The 21,075-nt window shown below is 38.4% G+C and overlaps 1 protein-coding gene across 1 annotated transcript in view; it reads right to left on the reverse strand.

The window, feature by feature from the left end:
• The window catches only part of LOC106530786 (copine-8), a gene marked incomplete at both ends in the record, with an annotated part of 87,740 nt that overhangs the window by 14,104 nt on the left and 52,561 nt on the right, over nt 1–21,075 (reverse strand). The window contains 2 exon segments of the mRNA XM_014026489.1: nt 1,490–1,553; nt 11,914–11,990. Coding sequence (XP_013881943.1) covers nt 1,490–1,553; nt 11,914–11,990 — 141 coding nt within the window.

The following is a 21,075-nucleotide window of genomic DNA, read 5'->3' on the forward strand; positions in this document are numbered from 1 at the left end:
ATTTATAAAGAGAGGCAGTCACAGTTTGGCTCAGCACAATGTAGACAGAGACACTGCAACACTTTCAAACAGTGAGTTTGCTCACATCTACTTCAGTTAACAAAGGTTTTTTTCCTCTTTGTTGTTTTATCCCTAAAGAGATAAAACTACCCTGACCTCCAGTGCTAATGCAATGAACTATAAAAAGGCCATGCTATTAATTCTTGTTTTTAGCTGGAGAGTAATAATAAATAGTACTATTAAAATAATAGCTTTGTTCAAACCATTAAGGTGTTTGCTAGATCCCATCCATACAGACTGTTCAAAGGGGGTTTTCCCTTAAATAATACTCCCATTTTCAATCTGTTTAATTTGTCTTTATGTGGATGATGTGGTTCTGTTGGCATCTGCTGTTGGGATAGGAGTCAGTTCTTCTAAATTTAAGGCATGATTCTCGACCCGTAAAGGATGCAATGCCTCGTTTGTGTTAGGGGGAGTCTAAATAATGTTGATGATACTTAGTTATTATTTTATCCATGAAACCTGATGAATCCAGACAGTTACTTAAACTAAGAGCATGTCTTAAAGACATAAAAACCTGTATGACTTTTAATTTTCTGCATCTAAACTCAGATAAGACAGACATTGTGGTTTTTGGAACTAAACATCATGGGAATAAACTTTTCAGCCTTTCACCTCCTCTGGATGGCATTAATCTGGCCTCCAGTTCTAATGTAAAGAACCTTGGTGTTATTTTTGATCAGGACACGACTTTTAACCCCACATTTGTATTTGTATTTATTTCTATCATCACCCTGTGTTTTTCTTCATCTCTCTTCCCAGAGAAATTACACTTGTTCCAGTCTTTTTTGTGTGTTTTTATGTGTTTCCTTCCTGTCCTCTCTAAGCACAACCATTTGAGGCAGATGGCTGCTCATCAGGAGCCTGGTTTAGCTGGAAGTTTTTTCCTAATAGAAGAGAGTTTTTCCTTTCCACTGTCACCAGTGTGCTGCTCAGGATGGGAGATTGTGACAAAGTGAAGATTCAATGCAATCTGTTCACTTCCTAAGATATATATGTAACTTTTTCTAATTGGTATTTTATAATGTATGAGAGTGTTTTCTGTACAGTGCCCTGATATGACTGTTAATTGGTGCTATATAAATAAAATGGATTGGGTTGAATTTAGTAATACTAAAACTCTACAACATATTTTCAAATTAGGTTCAGCTTCTGGTTTAAATAACCTATAGTGTATTAATAATAATTATATTCAAATCTCTTAACCTACTGTAAATATAAAGACATTTACCCAACTCTGTGCATTTTTGAAAAACTCAAAACTGTTAGCGATAGCAGTACTGTAATGTCATTATATTCATGGCAACATATCTGAATTTGAAATGAGCCTGTGTTTGCAAATTCAGACTATTTTTTGCAAGGCAGAAGCAGAAACTAGAACCTGAAAGTTAGATACTTTCTGAAAAAAGGTGAATCTGTGAACCCTTACCCTGCAGTTGCTCAGCTCCTCTGCTCTTACTATGATGGTCCCACATTTTTTACTTGGGATTCCTCTATTAAAAAAAGAGAAGAAAAAAGAGTGCATTGGTAGTTAGAGTTAGATACACACACCATGGTCATAGATGTCCTCTTAATGTTAGATGACAGGTGGAATGCTGAAGCAACATGAAACTTCAATAGTTTTTAGAAACAATAATTGTTTGCAGAAGTTCTAATGTCCAAATGACATTGGAATGCCAATTGGAACGAGTATATGTGTGAATAATCTACCTAAAATGCGTTAGCTATTCTTATAAAAAAAATTTGCCTGAAAACGTCAAGAGCAGCAGCAATAGCATCCTAGCCACCTATGAAAGAAGCATGAGCTAAATGTGCATGCAGAAAGAATACAGGCCACAACTGATGCAGGTGGAATCAAACATGTTAGACCATTTCTCATCTCAGATAGTACAGAACTGAATTCAACCATGTCCAATATTTGGGTTTACCTCACCTTCTCTGTAACTGTCGTAAGTGTGAGCTCAACTTTTGAGTGCAGCGCGCACACGAGCAAGATTGATACTGGTAAAACAGCCCTCGTGTCTTATCGGCTGTTTCTGACCAGGAAGAGCGTATTTCTGCAAATGGCTGTAGGACCACTGGGAGGAGTCAGGGGATGTAGTTACAGTTTTACAATTATGTAAAGAATACTTTTTTTAAAGTTACCAAATGCAGCTTTAACCGTTATTTAATCAAGATTTATCATTACTTTTTTTTCTTTTAAATGTGTTACAAGCATCACCAAAACACATTACCTTTAAACGTTCAGATAAACTTTATTAAGAGAAAGAGCTGTAATAACCTAAAGTGAATGGAGATGTTCGTGAAACCTAAATTTAGAACCAGTCTGAAAGAATGGTGCACGTCAAAGGAGTAAGATTGTGGAATAATCTGGAAGATGATGTTAAAAATACTACATCAATATACATGTTCAAGATTTCCTGATGCATCTCAGTAATCCAGGTAAAAAATCAAAAAGAAAAAAATTGTGTAGGTCTTCTGGGCGGGTTCTTCTCTAATGAAACGTTTCTTCTCTCCTCCAAGAGACTTCTTCAGTCTGAGAGTTTCAGGCAAAATTCAGGCTTTTAAGCACTGCCTCCATGTGACTGATACTCACATCACATGGCTATCGTTGACACCTAATTAGGTGTCAGATTTTTTTATGTTTTTACGTTTGTTTTTGTTAATTGAAGGTTAGTATTGTTAAAGTTTATAATTGTTACTTGTTACTTTTCTCAAGTTGAAAATTTAAGTTGACATTTTTTTTCAATATTTTTGTGTTTTTTAATATTTTTCACTTTGACAAAAGAAAGCAGCAAAATCTCTGGATTTTTTTTTTATTCTAAGGGTGGTAAGTAGACTTTCAACTTGTAGATGCAGCAACAATGTGTATTTCGAGAAAATGGCTTCAGAGAAGTGTTTATGAGACCCTGCAAGGATTTCCACTTCAAAATCCTATCTTTCTTTTCATGAAGTCCTGCTTGAAGATATAAAAATCCATCTATTAAATGCTGGTTTTAGTCTTGGCTTTTTCATGGATATTTTGTCACATAGCATTTTCTTAAGTCACACAGAAGACCAAGACATTTGTTTGAAGTGTTAAATCATGCTTTGGAGTAGTGTCATCACTGTGTTTGTTAATACAGTCATAAAAATCGCCCCTTTTTCAATTCTTGAATTGTTTATATTTGGACATAATAAAAATTGTCTGACATTTACAAGATTCTAAAAGTACTCAAATCTAATATCACGTGTCCAAAGTCTCACAACAGAATATATCATGTTAATATTTATTAAACAGAATGAAGCCAAAACAGAAAAAAAAAACTGCTTGTGAAAAGACTAAGTGCACATTTAGTTGCTTTAATTAAAAAAATAATAATTTTCAGTTGGTCTTTGTTTCTCTGACTGACCCCCTGCAACTATTTGATACTTTACAGTACTTTTCAGCCACATTGTTGTAGATTTGCTGCTGTCTTTGGGCTTTTTGTCCTGTTGCATCATGACCCAGTTTGCTTCAGCTGTCAGACAGATGGCCTCACATTTGACGCTAGAATAGTTTGGTCTTGTGCTTCATTCAGATGCAAGTTTTCAAACCCAAGTTGTGCTGCTGAGTATTTTCAGAATCTGGCAAAGACCAGATAATTTTTCTTATGGTCTGACACTTAAAACCCTACAACTTTCTTTGACTGTAAAATAATAACAAGATGGAGTTTAACAGATAGTTGTTCAAAGAGTTGTTCCAATCTCTCCTGTCTTTACAGTTTCTCTGAAAAAATCACCCTGCCTACAATATTTCTAAGAATCAATGTGGCAATTAGGAAGGCTGGCTGAGTGCCTCACCCTCGACTTCTCTGAGGTGAGTTTCAGACGGAAGAACAGGAGAAGACTTTAAAGTAGACTTGTATTTTATGTGCATCTATTGTACTGTGTTTCTGGCAGTCCCCAGTCATTTTACGTGTGAGCTGTGAAACATCAATCGTGAACTTAGCAACTCAATATTCTTTTCCCAAGAAAGAGATCAGATGTTTTTATGAATATTTTCCTGATCAGTTATGAACTCAACACTTTTCAGGTGAAATCTTTCAGCTCATATTTCTTTGATGCGGGAGGACAACTTTGCTTTCTACAACCCACACAACGTATTAGAACATAGCTGGATCACAGCAAATAAAATAAAAAAATCTCATACTTTATTTGTTCCCTGTATACAGTGCCCTCTAAAAGTACTGGAACAGCAAAAAGAAAGAGAAAGAAAGAAACTGCTGATGATCAGAAGCACACGAGTTCATCTATGAAGAATGGTGGACGTCATGTCAATGTCCAAACTAGTCGAGAGGAATTTCATCATACAACAGGACAATGACCCAAAGCACACTGCCAGCAAAGTAAAAGGACTTCATCAGGGGAAAAAGTACACTATATTGCCAAAAGTATTCGCTCACTTGCCTTGACTCATTTGAGCTTAAGTGACATCCCCTAATCCATAGGGTTCAATATGACGTTGCTCAACCCTTTGCAGCTAGAACAGCTTCAGCTCTTCAGGAAGGCTGTTCACAAGGTTTAGGAGTATGTTTATGGGTATTTTTGACCGTTCTTACAGAAGCACATTTGTGAGGTCACGTATTAATGTTGGACAGAAGGCCTGGCTCTCAGTCTCTGCTCTAATTCATCCCAAAGGTGTTCTATGGGCTTGAGGTCAGGACTCTGTGCAGGTCAGTCCAGTTCATCCACACCAGACTCTGACATCCATGTTGGATGGGTGAGCAAATACTTTTGACAATATAGTGTAGGTTTTAGACTGGCCAAGTCAATCACCTGACCAGAACCCAATAGAGAATTTCACCTCCTGAAGAGGAGACTGAAGGACAACCCCCAACCCCCGAAACAAACGAGAACTGAAAGAAGCTGTGGTTAGTGTGTAAAAAAAAAATTAAGCTTGAAGTCATGGAGTTGGAGGTCTTTGAAGGAGGAGGCAAATGATTCAGACACAAGGAAAGGCAGTGTTGCCAGAAGTATTTTCCATAGATGTGGCATGGCTTCTGTTTGTGACTGGTTCCAAGTCAAACTCCAGGTCCTCCAGCAGCTCAAAAGTAGCATTGCTGGGTAGACGATACTCTATTCTATTATTTTTATTTCTGACGGTCCAAGCGTTGACACGTGCACAGAACATTCTCTGTCTCCATTGTACGTCATCGTACCTGTGCGTCCTTCTCACCACAATGACCGCAGCCAGTTTGAACCTGCCTTCCCAGATCACCCAGATAACCAGAATAAGCAACACTTCAGCCGCAGGATTTGGTTGCATCCTAAACAGACTAAAGTAGACTGTTTAGCCTTTATAGCCATGGGAGAGTGAGCACTAAAACAGACTAAATGCCTGCAACAGACTCTGATCCAGAATGAAAAGGGGCAAAATAATTTCATTTGGCTAAGTACTATCCACTAATGACTCCAATTCAGAAAGCAAACCATAAAATGAAGAAACGGCTGGTAAATTGAAGCAAAAACTTGAAACCCCCCCACCCTCTGTCACCTGAGACCCCCCTTTGATGAACAGAGAAGACGGTTAAACTTAATTTGCTGAATGAGAAAAGACGATGCTTAGTAAGTGACTGAATGGAGAATTGGAAATGAGGCACAATGTAAAATATTCGAGTCACAGAGACAAAGAGAAGAAAGAAAAAGGATAAAGTCTGACCAGAACAAGAAGAAGCTGAATGAAATGAGAGCGAACCTGAAAAACCAGCAAATGTTCCTGCGCATTCAACAGAAATGGACTTTTAGAGCCTGATGATAACATTTGAGACAACTTATGCCGATGTATGTATATTTTGTCCAACACGCTGGCATATGCTATATATGGAATAATAAAATCAATCAGAGGCCTATTTTGGAAGTTTACATACAGTATTGCTAAAGAGTTATAATATGTATATATAACATATGAGTAACTTATTGTTTCTAGCTTATATATGTATAAGATGTTGGAGTGTGTTGCAATGAGAGGAGCTGTCACACAGTGCTTGGCACTTCCTGTGTGTGGGAGTTCTTCCCATATATAATTAAATTTATACCATTATAACCATGTAATGCAAAACTGAAGCTGTGAAGCATGTTTTTGAAAGTGTCTAGTGTGTTAGCAAAATATCTCATGAATTATTGTGCTGATTTTAAGGAAACTGTCAGATTAAATCTTTAGAGAGTTTAGTCACAGCTGACAATAAAACAAAAACAATTTGTCCAACAAACATGTTTTAGGTTCATTTTAATAATGTGTTTAGAATCAGTGCATACATTTTCTAAAATTAAGATTGTAATGCAATGCAACAAGAAAAAACACTGAAGGAGTGAAAACTAACCGAATGTTCCCATTATTTTTTCAATTTTTCTCCTCAGATTTACGATACGTCAAACACAAGCCTTCATTAGTCTGCTAGATGACTTTTGTGGCTGAAATGTTCTTCACGTTGATTGATGTACAGAAAATATAACGTAGCACATTGTCTTTTCAGTCTTGTTTGTGTTTTATCTCCATTTGTCTGATTATTTGTGTTTGACTGAGCTCGACTTGACTCAGATGTTTCCCACTAAGGGATAGAGCACAAGCATGATACACCACACGCAGCTGCTCAGACTCACACAATCAGTAAATAGGAACTGTAATAATGAAGAATCTAAAAATATATTCATGTATCTACAAAAAGAGGTAAAAATACAATGTGCACGTGCACACACTCATGCCACACAGAAAGACACACGGATTGAAATCCAGTGAATGACTGCAGGCAGAGATGATTATGTAACACTAAGATGGAAACGCTTTCTTACATCATTTTTTTTGTGTGTGTGTATCATTCTTTAGATGACCCACTTAGTCGCAGCATTCATTGATTCTGTCACTCACACATGCACAGTCTAGTACAGCTATCTTTATAGGGACTAGGGCTGGGCAGTATGACATCAAATTCATATCACGGTATAAATTGAATCCCTTCACGGTAACGGTATATATCATGGTATTAAATTATCATAAAAAGTCAAGATAATGTAATTTTTAGAGCTTTTTGTTTTGCAGAAAACTGTAATCTTAATCAAATCTAGTTTAAAAAATAAGTAAATAAAACAAAACATAAATAATAAAAGAAAACATTTTATTGTTTTATCCTAAATAACTAATACTGTATGTCTAATCTAGTCATAAAACAATTTCAGATAACTGGAATGTAAGCGTGGTGAAGCCAAATAAATGCAACATTGGCCTGCCATACAGTGAGCCTGTTGAACTGACCCTCTGCTGCTCTGCGCTCAGAGCACAAGCCGACATTAACAAGATGGATTTACGGCTGAACGAACGTCCACATCTTTTTATCATCTCTGTGGGTAACAATACATAAAAACAAGTTTTTTCTCAGACAACTTGGGTGTGAAAAAAACTACAGTTGTTAAAACTTCGCTCTGCGCGACGTGCAGCGGGAGGAGAGGAGGAGGGAGGGAGAGATTATGATCCAGCGACATGACGTAACTTTTCTACAGCGGGAGGGGGATATTTAGAGGATTTATTCTCTCTATACGTGTTTTAAAACGCTAGAATTTCTTCATTATATTTCAAATAGGGTTGGGCAATATTGGCAAAAAAATTAATCACGATTAATTGTGGTATTTAGCCGATAACGATTAATTTGACGATTAATCCCCTGGAGTCCCTGGACACCCATAGTCACATGACCAATTTAGTGGGAAAGATTTGCTCTTCATAAAAATCAGTTCCAAATTGTGTCAAAATTACAGACTTCAGGCTGTACATCACATTTTTAAATTGTGTTGATAGATAAATAAACTATATAGAAGTTTTTTAATGTTTGTCATATTTGAAGCACAGAGGAGTACCGAGTGGACTCTGCCTGGAGGCATTAATCGTATTAATCGTCAAGTGCCAAAAAGTAATCAATCAATGTTTTTCTAATGATTAATTGCACATGATACGATTATGCCCAACCCTAATTTCAAACTCTTGCTCAGTTGTCGCTGCACTCGCAACCATGCTGGCACAGGTGCAATGACGTAATGACGGTAGAGGGTACATTTCTACCGTAGGCCAACTTCATACCATTTCTACAGTCTACCACATATACCATACAGCCCTAATAGGGACACAACAGACTTCCATTAATGTCTACAGCCTAAGCCTGACCCCTTACCCTAAGGCTAACCTCACAGGTGCATACCTGACCCTAAACCTAACCTAAACTCAATTCACACCTTGGTCCTCAATCAAACCCCCAACGCACCAATGGCATTTCCCCAAATGGGGACTAGGCTTTGGTCAATATATGTACCGGTTGGTTTGTATCGACTACCATTCATTCTTGTAACTGCATTTATGCCTAACCCAGACATTTTACCTAACTCTAACCTTTACTAGTTTATTCCTAATCTGAACCAAAATGTAATTCACACCATACCTCTAAACCTAACTAGTGACTTGTAGAGCTGCAACAACAACAAAAAAAAGTGAGGACTGAGAAAAGGTCCTCTTTACATCTAAGATCTCACTTTGATGTAACTATTTGCAAGTGGTCCTCACTCTGTAGCAGAAATAAGTACACACACAGACATCTTTGTACTTGCATTAAACTGAGTACTTACATTGACTTCCATTCACTTTTGCAACTGTATTTATGCCTAACCCAAACATTTCCTCTAAAAATAACTAGTCTTTAATTACTAGTCTATTCCTAACACTAACCTTAACCAAAACTTAATTCACAGTCAGGTTTGTTTCTGGTGACATTTGGGGGCAATTTTAAGACAAAAATCCTACCTTTGGGGACGACTGGTGCATTTGGGGACAAAAGTCGAGTCCCCATTTGGTTTAAATGCCATTGGTGGGTTGTGGGTTGGGTTTAGGACCAAGGTGTGAATTGAGCTTAGGTTAGTTTTAGGGTCAGGAAGGTACCTGTGAGGTTAGCCTTAGGGTTTGTGGTCAGGGTTAGGCTGTAGAAATGCAATGGAAGTCAATGGAATGTCCCCAAATGGATAGCTGTGCAAACTTGTGTGGCTCTAAACCCAACTAGCACAGTGGTGCTACAAGTGAAGTGAGGTCATTGAAGAGGTCCCCACTTTACATCAAAGACTTGTTAATTGCAACTACACAATCAAAGTGATGTTGAAAAAAGTTCAGCCATGTGTGTGTGTGTGTGTATTTCTGGTATATTTCATTTACCAGAAATAGTCCTAAGAATGTTCACACACACACACACACACACACACACACACACACACACACACACACACACACAATACACAGAGTGGATGTACAGATATGGTGCAGTCTTTAAAAAAAGAACCAAAGATTTTTCATTAAGTTCAGAAAAAAGACTGTAGTTTTGCTCCATCAGTACGATGACTGGAGGTTTACTGATTGTTCAGCAGGTGTGTAGGATCTATGACAGTTTTATTATGGGACCTAAAATCTTCTTGGTCACCAATCAGATTTGATAGTCAGTCCCTCTGGTTGATGAGAAAATTGTCTCATTAATCACAGATGACAGTTAACATGATTTTCTGGTCTAAGGTGAGTTGTGAACCTCAAACTGTTTTGGTGTCAGATGAAACTAACATCAGTTGAAGAGATGTATATCACCTGCTGCCTTGCATGCCAGAGTTTTTAACAAACATCTCATGCAAGCTGTTAGTGCTCAGAGCGCTGGCACCTGATCACTGGAGCAAGTGCAGCAGCTGCATCCCCCCATTTCACACATCTTTTTAACGGAGTTTAAACTTTGTGCAATTTCACATGATTCAGGCGAACATGATCGTCACGAGTTCATAAACATTTTATTTTATTCTTTGTCCCTCTTTGCTGCTCTGATACTGACATTTCATCAGATATAAAAAAATGTGCAACAAAAGACAAATTAAACATTTTGTTGCATCATATACTGCTGTTTTACATGGAGCTGCTGTCTACGAGTGATTATGTGGTAGAAATTAATTATCATTGTATAAATGAAGCCTGTACGTTTTAATTAAAATATCATTATATGTGCAAACTGCAATACACTTTAAATAAAGACAAAAGGGGAACCTCATGTGAGACAGAAAAGTCTGACGCTGCATGAATGTGTCATTACACATTATTTTATTACCTGCTTTTGGAATAAGTTTTTTAATTCCTAACATTTAACCATGCTGCTTTTTACATTTAATTGTGAATTTACACCACATCCTCTGATGAGCTCTCCTGTCTTAAAATTGACTGAGAGGAGATAAAACATTCATGAGAAAATAACAAAATGAAAACTAGACAGCTTTAAATATCTTGATGTGGACATGTTGCTGAACAGGCACTGTAAAAGTCAAAGCTCTCGCTGTTTATTTACTAAAAATAAAAACATATTTGGAACAAACAATAAATAAATGTCACACTAATAAATTATTATAAATTTACTTGCATTACAACATTTGAATATGAAGTTTGTGTTTTTGTAGTTTTGAAGTAATTAAGCAAATCTTTCATTTTATTTTTACTTGACATCTTTTATTTCAAGTATTGTATATTTAAAATCCCATTTGTTACAGAAGAGAAAAAAATAGGCATACATGTCAAATTGTACAGATTCTCCGCGAAGTACATGGATTTTCATCTATTTTTACATGGACAGACTTATAGGGCGATCTTATGGATTTCTTCAAAAGCTTTAAGAAAATTTTTTTTACTATAATAAATAAATTATGGATTTCTAAGGTCAAGATGCTGGTGAATGAGGAGTTGACATGTATGAATACCTAGTGTCTGGATCTGTATTTACATCAGCCGGAGTTCGATCTGGCTAAAAATGATGACAAGCCGAAAAAGAGTTTTCCTTTTTTCTAACAGCGGAAGCTCCTGAAAATTCACCTCTATGAAGATAGTCAAGCACTGCACTGAAAACTAGTAATTAAAAAACTGCAGCAAAAGCTCAAAGAATAAGATTTCTTTGAACTTTTTTTAGATGTACTGTATGTTTGTTAGATTTTTCACTTAATAGTTGAAGTTAATGTTTATCGAATAATATCTAAGGCTACAACTAGTCGGAAATTCCTTTAAAAACAAAAACAAACTTGACTACAAACCAAAAATGTGGGATGACTCAAGACTTTTGCACAGCATTGTCTGCATTAGGTTAACTGCATGATTTGCATTTGTTTCTTTCAGGCTGTTGCTTGAGCCATAAAATTGTTCATTTTCATCCGAACATTTTAATTATGCAGAATACGATCTGTTTGTTTTCAGAGAAACTCGTGTTGGATGTGGGAAAAAAGGGAAGATTTTTCTGAAGAGCAGAGTTTTTTTCCTGAGCTTTAACAAGCCTCACACTGAGCAACCTGTGTGAAACCTGTCATAAAGCAGCCGCTGATTTAATCACAGTTTTGTTACTTTAATCAGTAACTGAAAAGAACATCAGACATCTAATAATTAGAAAATGTTCCAGATTGTTGTTTTATGTTTCAGCTGATGATTTAGTTTAGTTTAGGCTTTATCAGAACTGACTGCACTGTGAGAAATGTCCCTTTTCACAGCACAGTTCACCATCTCAACATGTTTACAGTCTGTCATTAGCCACTGCTGCTGTTTACTACTGTTCTTTTATTTGGCTGTGTGCTCGCACATTATTTTGGTCCAATTTCATGCCCCTAGTTGCTTCAAAAACAAAGAGTAAAGAGTGAAATCTCATTTTTTTTGTCAATTCACACCAAGAAACCAAACAAACAGCTAAAGATGTATACTGACAATACAGCAATGCAAGTCTTTCCATATGTGTGTTTATTGTTAATAGGACAGGAAGTTATTTTGTAGAAGGCTTGCCCATTTGTTGGTGTGCTACTTACATCAAAGGTTTTTCTACACGGCTTCCCAGGGAGCCAACGATTTCACCCAAAGTGCAGAAAGCCTGGCCCAGGAAATCCTACATGTGGAAAAAAACATGATAAGCAGAGCTGTAAGTTGCAGATATAAACAGCATTTACTGTATGATGGTCTTCATTTATTCACAAGTATTTGTCCCAACTTCTCCAAAGATAAATTAGAAAGTGCAAGCATTTGGAAAAGTTTTTTTTTAAAAGTTTTAACAGAGTTTTTTGATAAGGTGAACAAAATGTTATTTCAATATCTGTGTGTAGCATTTTCCTGCATCTAAATAATCATTTCTGATTAGATTTCACTTGTTCCTATGACTGCTCAGAGAAAGGAACAAAATCCCACTTTAACTTCAGATTATTTCTAAAGGATTAAAGGATTTTGCATGGAAACTTCCTTTGTGGCTAGAATTAACATCTCTTACACCAACCCCCCACCAGACTTCCTGACGCCTTAATGTTAATAGATAAGGACAGCCTGTTCGCTCCTCTTCAAAGGGGGGTCATAAACGCCTTTAACCAGACTCTTCAGTGACTGAGACAAAGGACCTACATTCTTCATTAAATGTGAAAAAAAGAGAACAAGATTGAATGTTTTTAAACAACTGTCTGTTTTCATATATCTTAATCAAAGAAATGTGATTTACCTGTTTCTTTTTACAGAAAGAACAAAACCCATTGAAGCTAACTGTGTGTTAATTTTTTAATGAAATGTTTTCCTAAAGAAGAAGATGTTTCTTTTATTTCATGATTTTAAACAGTGTGTGTTTTATTCCATGATTTAATCCTTAGAAACCTTAAGACTTGAGTTTTAATTAAATGTGACACCCTTATTTTACTGAGGTAAACAGATGTCTCTCCCTTTAATTAGAAGCAAGATAAATAAACTAAAACACTCCCTTTTTCTTTGTCATTAAGTAAAGTTTTCCCCAAAACAGATTTGATTTGTTAAAAAACTTTTCCTGTATAAGGTGTAATATTTTCATTGGCCAACTTAAAACCTTGACTCCGCCCATAACGGAGGTTTTAAAAGTTAGTGCAGCTCCCGGGATCGACAGAGTTTTAGAGTTAAAGAAAGAGAGAAAGAGATCTTTTCAACATCAGAAGCCAGAAACAGCTTTCCAGAAGCTCAGCAGAGGCCCTTCCTGCCAGCCCTTCCCCATGGGCTGGGCAGGATGGGGTCATTCTGCATCTCCCGCTGGGTTGAAAGAACAGCTACCGTTTAATTTCGGCTCAATATCTGAGTTTGATTTTATAGAAGTTAAATAAGCTAATTGTAATTCATGTGTCGTTTTAGCTCGTTTTCTCTACAAAGTGGAAATTAAATTAAGAAGTCTTGCAGCCACCTGGAAGGACCGGACCACGAGTCACCAGGGAGTGACCCCCTTCTCTGATCAAGGGACCAGTCGAGTTTATCAGGCAGACCGCCTGGCATCCAGCTTGCATGGAGAGCCTACCTGGGAGACGACCCCCAGAGATGACCTTCCACTGCTGACTTCCCCTCCTGGTACCCACACGGCGGAGCAAAAGGGTAAAAGTGAACATTTGTCCTGGTGACACACAGGCGCTCAGACGTAATTTGATTCTTATCTTTGTATGAGATTTGGTAAACGAAACGACTTTTCTACCTAATTAACTAGGGCCCCCTTAGTTAAATCCTCAGCTAAAAGCAACTTATCTCACCTCACTCCAAGCCTCAAACTCACCTCTCAGTGTTTGTTTTATGTTTATTTGTTGTTTATTTGTTTGTTTGTTGTTATTCACTCGTGATTGCAAACTCTCTCAGTTTTTTTATGGTTCAATTATGTCATCACTCATTACTCACCATAGTTGTAAATACATTTAATCCGTAAATAAATGGCCCATGGAGAACGTGCCATCATAAGCTAATCTCATTTTTGTGTCTTGATAAAGTATTATTAGTTCTGATAAGACAAGAACTCATCAAATCATTTTGGGTACATTTATTGTGAGACTGATTACAATAAAGTTACAGTTTTTCATCTCTTTCCTGGGTTAATCCTTGACCACATTAAGAGCGTGGTGCCTCGAGGTAAGATAATTTGTGTATACACATATTTTCCATTTTAGAACATACCCAAAAACACCTACATGTGCTATAATGACCTGATGTTCTACATGTGCTATAAAGATGCAAAACAAACATTTTACTACATGTCAATTTTATATAAAAAATTGGGACTAGAGGTTTTATTTGAAACTGGACGGAACCAAAGTCCACTGCAACGGGCTGATGCCATTTCCTGTTTGAGGTGTTGGCTCCACTTGGGCCAAACTAATAAACTAACCATCTCAAAGGTTTACCTCAGTTCCTGAAAACAAGAACATATAAAATTTTGAATGTTGGCAGTTTTATATTACCTGTTATTCTGATAGAGAAATTATAATACTCCTGCTGTGAGTGCCACAGCTAGCTGCTGCTGCTCTCTGTGCTTGCCGATATGTAGAATACTACATAAATAACCATGTACAGAAAGACAGTAAAGGTTAAAAATATTATTTTCGTTAAACTTTTCACTTTTGAGATGAGATGTTTTAATACAGCAGCAATCTGCTTCAATCTCGACCGCCCCTGGACTAACTGAAAGCTTGTTATTTCAGTCAGAAATAAACACTGTTTCTCCTAACCTAACCGTTAGCTTCACCAGCCGATCACACGGTCACCTGGTTTCTGCGCACTCCAGCTGTTCTAAAGAACCTCCTTGTATTACTGTGATTAGTGGCACATGATGATGTCATTTTGAGCACTTACGTGGTGAAAAGGTGGAAGAAAGTGTGGCGCTAGCACTAACGCTAACACTAGCTATAAAACTCTTCAACCACCTGAAACAACACTATAAACTGGAGAGCAGGGAAAGCCAGTTATTGCAGACTGAAGCAACGTCGGCTACAACAAACTCTCCTCCGGTGAATGTTCAAAACAAATCTACTCAGCTGAGAATCTACGATGCTCTCAGTTCATCTGTCCCAAACAAGCATCAAAGTGAGTGCTAGAAGGAGATAACGCGGGACGTGACTTTTAGTGATGAAGTTACAGTCATTTTTTTTAATTAAGTAGATCCTCTGGACAGTTTCTTGTTTAATAAAATGTTTTGTCTCTAAGGGACTTCTTGAGTCTGAGGAGTTTCAGGTAAACTGAGACTTATGTGCACTGCCTTCACATGGTGAACAAACAGGTTAATGATGACAATCAAAACTGTTGTTCACATACAAAAGAGGACCATCAGCCTAATAATAGATGTTAGTGCTCTGATCATGTGCACCACCTGACTATCTAATGTTCTCATGTCGGACTCGTCCGTCCTTGCCGCCCGCGGCTTTTCCGGGTCTGAGGTTAACATGAGGGATCAGGATTAATGGTTAGTTTTAGTTTCTGTGGTCAGGGATAATGGTTAATTTGAGAGATTGGAGTCAGGGATAGGCTGTACATAGCTTTTATTGGTTAAATTCAGGGTCTGGGATGAAAATGGTTAATATGAGGGATCAGGCTTAATATGGTTAATTTTAGGGTCTGTGTTCAGGGACTCGTCCTCCTCCGCCTCATCTCGTAAAGAACGAGAACATTGACGCTTGGTCAAACGTCTATGTGTTGATGCGGGGGGCATGAGAATGGGCTCGATTATCATTAGGGCCCTGATTATCCCTATTGTTCACAGGGTGCTGAGTCACACTCGCAATAACAGCATTGTTAGAGGTTTCAATAAAGAAAAATCAATCCAGAAGACCTACCTAATTTTTTTTCCTGGATTAGTGAGATGCATCAGGACAGTTTAGTTGAATTATTTGTACATATACTTTTAGAACACAGGTTAACTGATTTAGTCAAAAAAATGCAAATACAATTGTCATTTCCTTACTGTCATATTAATCATTATCAACTAAATGTCACAATTAATCAAAATCTTTTTTTTGCCAATATTGTACAAACCTAATTCGTAACCTTTCCACTGAACACCACTTCAAAAGATCTGAACTGTCTAAAACATGCTGGGCAGGCCTCTGACCAGTCTTGTTTGTTTGAAAAAATAAATTAAATAAAAAAAATGAATGCAAGTTAGACCCAAATGTTATATAAACTGTAAGTAACATTTACAATGCAATTTTCTTTGAGCAGAGTTTTGGTTTTACTACACTCAAGACATTATTGACAACACACAGTAACAAAAAGCTTGCAGTGTTTAAATCATTTTAAACTTATCATACTTCAAATATAATGAACTAGGTTTTTTATACTGGTGCAAAGATTATTGCAAAGTGCCGTGGCTTCAGCTGGAGAGTGCTCTGTTTAGATAAATGTATGCCTGAAAGTATGTATGTATTTATTCAGGACGCTGCTGCAGGCACATTTCAGGAAACATAACCGTCACCCTGAGTGTCAAGCAGCATTTCACCCAGATGCAACTCTAATCTGAAAAAGTGGGAGCAAATTGTCAAGCAAATTTCATTTATAAACTGAATGTGTATTTGAAGAGATTGATTTTCTCAACTGAACAAAATTTTAAGCTCTATTTTGTGGTAAAATATTAGCAATACCTCAATAAAGCCTACCCATTGTCAAGAGTACCATTATCCCTGGAAAAGTTTATATGCAAAATGTTAGCAGGGAGGAAACTACTTTTCTGTATATTTTACAATAACTTCCTACTTTACTCACAGGCCCTTAAACATATAAGGAGAAATACCCAGGAGTGTTTAGTTTAACATTTATTTGTGTTTATTCTGTATCTGGATTGCACTTACTTTCTTGTTTGTAGAAACAGAAAAACAAAATGTTCACCTTTCACCATCGCTGATTGCAAAATGCATTCTGTTACAAACACATTCAAGTCATTCCATCAATTCTTGTTTAAGCAGCGACATGATGTTTCACAGGTAGACCTGAAACTCCTTTTAGATGAACTTTGCCCTTGCTTTGTTCTAATAAGAATAAAACATGCCACAAGAAAGGAAATGCATCAGACTATTGTGACATTTTACTAGTTTTTCCATCGAATTACAATTTGGTTGAGTTTCCTCTTTTTCATATTTGCTGAATTATAATTTAGATCATAGCTGTTCCTGCTCTAAACCTGATCTTCTGTCATGAACACATGAACTAGGTTGAACACATGAATACCAAAGGAAAGACAAAAAAAGTTTTTGCACAGAAGTATTTCAGTCTTAATGGATGAAGTACAAAACCACTCCCAGAAATTTCATGAACATCCTAATGTATCAGAGAGGAGTCACATTTAAAGTGGAATTCCTGAATAAATATGTGACATTTTGGCTTTAATCAAATGGGACAGTATTCTCTTATTTTCATTTAATTTTTATATTTTATTTAGTTAGTTAACCTCTGAATGTGAAGTTTTATCTGTTAAAGAATTCTATAATCACTAATTAAGGAGAAATATACCTAAACCACAGCTACAGTCCATGTTACAGTATAAATTACCCAATTCCATTTCTCTGACTGTCAAATCTTCTTTCTGTTTTATCTACAACACATTTGTTTTTATGTATGGGATGTGTTAAGGCTTGCCCACATTACACAGAAAGCAGCCTCCATTCAAACGACTTTAGAGTTTCCTCCTTTATTTTTCATTGTGCCTTTTCTAACAGGTGTGGTAAAACAAATGAGAATTTATTCATAGATGCAACAAAACATTCATCACCAGACGGGAGGCTGAACCAAAACTTTTCCCTAACTTGTCGGTCCGGTGTATGTGAAGGCAGCAGTGCAGCAGTTTGCTCCTCTACCTCTGCTTTTCTTTTCTTTTTTTACTAAGATGCAATTACCACTGCAAACTGTTCTTCACAAGAAGTGAGTTTTAAGAACCAGGTGCATTTTGCCCAGGCAGTCCTATGTATAAATGTGGGAAAGTTTTCCTCTAAATCCAAATATGATTCCTGAATTTTATGTGAGTAAACTGTACTGTTGCAAAAAGACAGTGTTCATTTGGCAAAAATCTCTTGACAGGATTTTTTAGATGTATCCACTAATGAATTTAGGTTCAAGTGTGTTTTATTACAATAGGATTTTAAACTGAATTTGTTTTGACTGAACTTAACTCTATATAAGTTGTTGTTTTGTGCCCTGATGACTTGTGTTGTGAAATGGTGAACTGAACCTAAATCTCTCTCGTCATTGTCACTCAGGCCAAAGACACTGGAGATGTCTCTTGCTGACGGAACTACACTGCTGTCATCCAAATAAACAACAGAGTAGGCAGGAAAAATGGCAAAAAATAAAACTCTGTTATACCTTCCCATTTGAACACAAGGCAGTACACAGAATCCTCTAAGGTTGCATCATATTTTATGTTCATGATAACAATGTTTAGGAAACAAAATGGCAAAAGTGATGTAATATTGTTGCCATTTGAAACTCTTTTGCAGTTTGACGTCTAAACCCACTGAGTACGAACACTTGGGACTTTTCAGTAGAGTGGGTTGTTCATTATAAAGGAGTCTGTTTACGGAACAGTACGTTTTAGCCAACAAGAGCAAAACAAAGATAGTAGAAGGTGTTTAAAGTCTGTTTACAACAGGCATGAACAACATCCTCATCCACTGACACCAAGGCCTCGGTGACTTCTCTGCTCACAGGCCTCTGGCAAATATTACGAAATTGCCACTCTTTGTAGATGCTCTTTCAATTGTTCAGCTTAATTTTGAAAGAGTGAGGTGATGATGGTGAGTTGTAATGTCGATGTGTGGTTTCGGAATATTGTGGACAACCAATGTACAAAATCCCTGAAAAGTGTGCCGCGGATCGTGTAGCAACTGTTGCCTGGGCCACCGTGTCAAAGAAGACAATCGCCGAAACAAGTATGTTAACGTTGGAGAGAGCTATTGCACTTTCGAAACACGGCCACGTTCAGATTGGCGTTTGTAGCACTGCTGACGATAGCATTTGTGCTAGCACTGTTGTCATTCATGCTAAAGTCACAGCAAGCATGAAGCAACAGAACTATGGAGGGTTCATTGCGCTGATTGAAAGTGGTGAAATCCTTCAGACCTTTTGTGAAAGCCCATCAGGGTGAGTTAGTTGTTCTTGTCTTGTTTTCATCAAATTTTTGACTCAAGAGTTAGAATCAAACATTTGTGTCAATGCCATAAAACTTCTTACACCAAAAGTTGCTGAATTTTAGACTGATTTGGTGCTTAGTATTTATTTATTTATGATTACACACTTTACTGTTTTTTTTATCAGAGTGAAGTCATGATGGTAAAGCGCATTAAGCCACAGCTTTCTTCTTGTAGCAGCTTTGCTCAACTTTCCTAGAGGAATTTGGTAAAAGGAGCAAGCCTCTCCTTAATCTTTTACTCGGTCACATTGCCTCGAACAATTATACGCAAAACAAAAGTCACTTTGCTCCACTGCTATCGTTGGAAGGAATGTAAACACCCAACTCGTATGGCAAATGATTCCCCTTACTACCGGTGAATGTGCAAAAACTGCGTGTGCACATACATTATGACCGAAATGTGCAAAGGCTCAAGTACTCAGGATTTTTTATTTTTTTAGAGGGTGGTGGTGCTCCCTTCTGCAGGGGAATAAAAAAAAAGCTAGTTTTGTTTCATATCTGTGATTTGTCTTTTATACTAAATTAAACACCTGAAAGAACATCTTTGGTGATTCTATAATTCGGGCCATGAGGCGTGTGTATGAAAGTGATCGACAAATCAGCTGTGTTTGACTGCATTATAGAACAACACGCAACAACAACTCATCTGAGGGTGGGTGTGGGTGTGTCGGGGTCTTTTTCACTCTTCCGTTCCCCGTTGGCCTTCTGGGGATGGGGTCCAGAGGAGGGGCAGACCGTCTGGTGGGGCCTGGGCTGCGGGCAGACTTGGGACTTCATCATCATCATCATCATCGTTTATTTATAAAGCACAATAAAAACCAAAGTGCTGTACAGGAGCGTAAAATAAAAACAATGAACAAAGTACAGTAATAAAATGAACAATAAAATCAAACAAAACAGCAAAGGCTGGCCTAATGATCCTGCTCTTCAGACTCAAATGCCTGTTTAAACAGATGAGTTTTTAACAGAGACTTAAACTCATTTAGAGACCCAGCAGACCTCACAGACAGCGGGAGATTGTTTGACTTGGAGGGGTGCTGGGGGCAGGGCTGGAACTCCGGCTTCTCTGGGGCTGTTCGGGCTCCCGGGGTCTGGCTTGTGGTTGCTGTGGTTGGCTCGCTGGCTGGGGTGGCTGCCGGAGTCCGGCAGGTGGTCGGTTGGAGGTGTGCGCTTGGCCACTGATGGTGTGTGGGGTTGGTCTGGGGCGTGGCTGTCTGCTCCTCTCCACCCCAGATCGAAGGGGTGTACCTCCTGGGTTTTGATGTGAGCTGCCCTCTGCAGGTGGCGGGTGAATATCCTGAACCTGGGGGGTACAGAGTATGTATGGGGAGTGTGAGTGGAATTTGGCGTTCATCTTGTGTGTCTTTGAATGAGTGGGTGAGAGGATGAGGGTGGGACTGTGTGATTATGTCTGTGCATGATTGGATTTTTGTCAGGCTGGGACTTGGGCAGCCCCTTCTTCAGGTTCATTTGAGGACCCACTGCTTCCCCTGCCGCGCTGCCCTCTGGTGGGTTGTGCCTTTGCCCGCCGGCATGCTGGGGGCTCTCGATGTCTGGGGCTGGGTGTTTGGGCATGTGCCGGCTCGGCCCGGTGGGGCTTGGGTCCCCTGGCCCTGTCGGACCTTGGCCTGGGGGGCGGGTGCGCCCTGGGGGCCAGGGCCTCTGTGTCCATGCCTGGATCTGCTCTGGCGCGGTGGGTGCCGGCGGGGCCTATGAGGTCGTTGCTGCTGGCCCCAGGGGTTTACTGTGTGTGGTCGCTGGTGGGGCTCTCCCTGTTCTCCCCTGTGGTCCCCTTTGGGGGGTGGGTGGGCAGCCCTCCCGGCGCGGGTGCCTCTGGGGGCTCTGCGCTTGGGGTCCCTCTCGGGGTCTTTGGCACTGGTCTCCCTTATGTTGGCTTCGGGATTTACGGGTCGGGTCGGGTCTGTGGTCCTCCACGGTCACTTTTTAACATCTATATACAATCACCGGCCACTTTATTAGGTACACCTGTCCAACTGCTCGTTAACACTTAATTTCTAATCAGCCGATCACATGGCGGCAA

This window comes from Austrofundulus limnaeus, unplaced genomic scaffold, assembly GCF_001266775.1.
Source record: "Austrofundulus limnaeus strain Quisiro unplaced genomic scaffold, Austrofundulus_limnaeus-1.0 Scaffold558, whole genome shotgun sequence".
Classification (NCBI taxonomy): domain Eukaryota; kingdom Metazoa; phylum Chordata; class Actinopteri; order Cyprinodontiformes; family Rivulidae; genus Austrofundulus; species Austrofundulus limnaeus.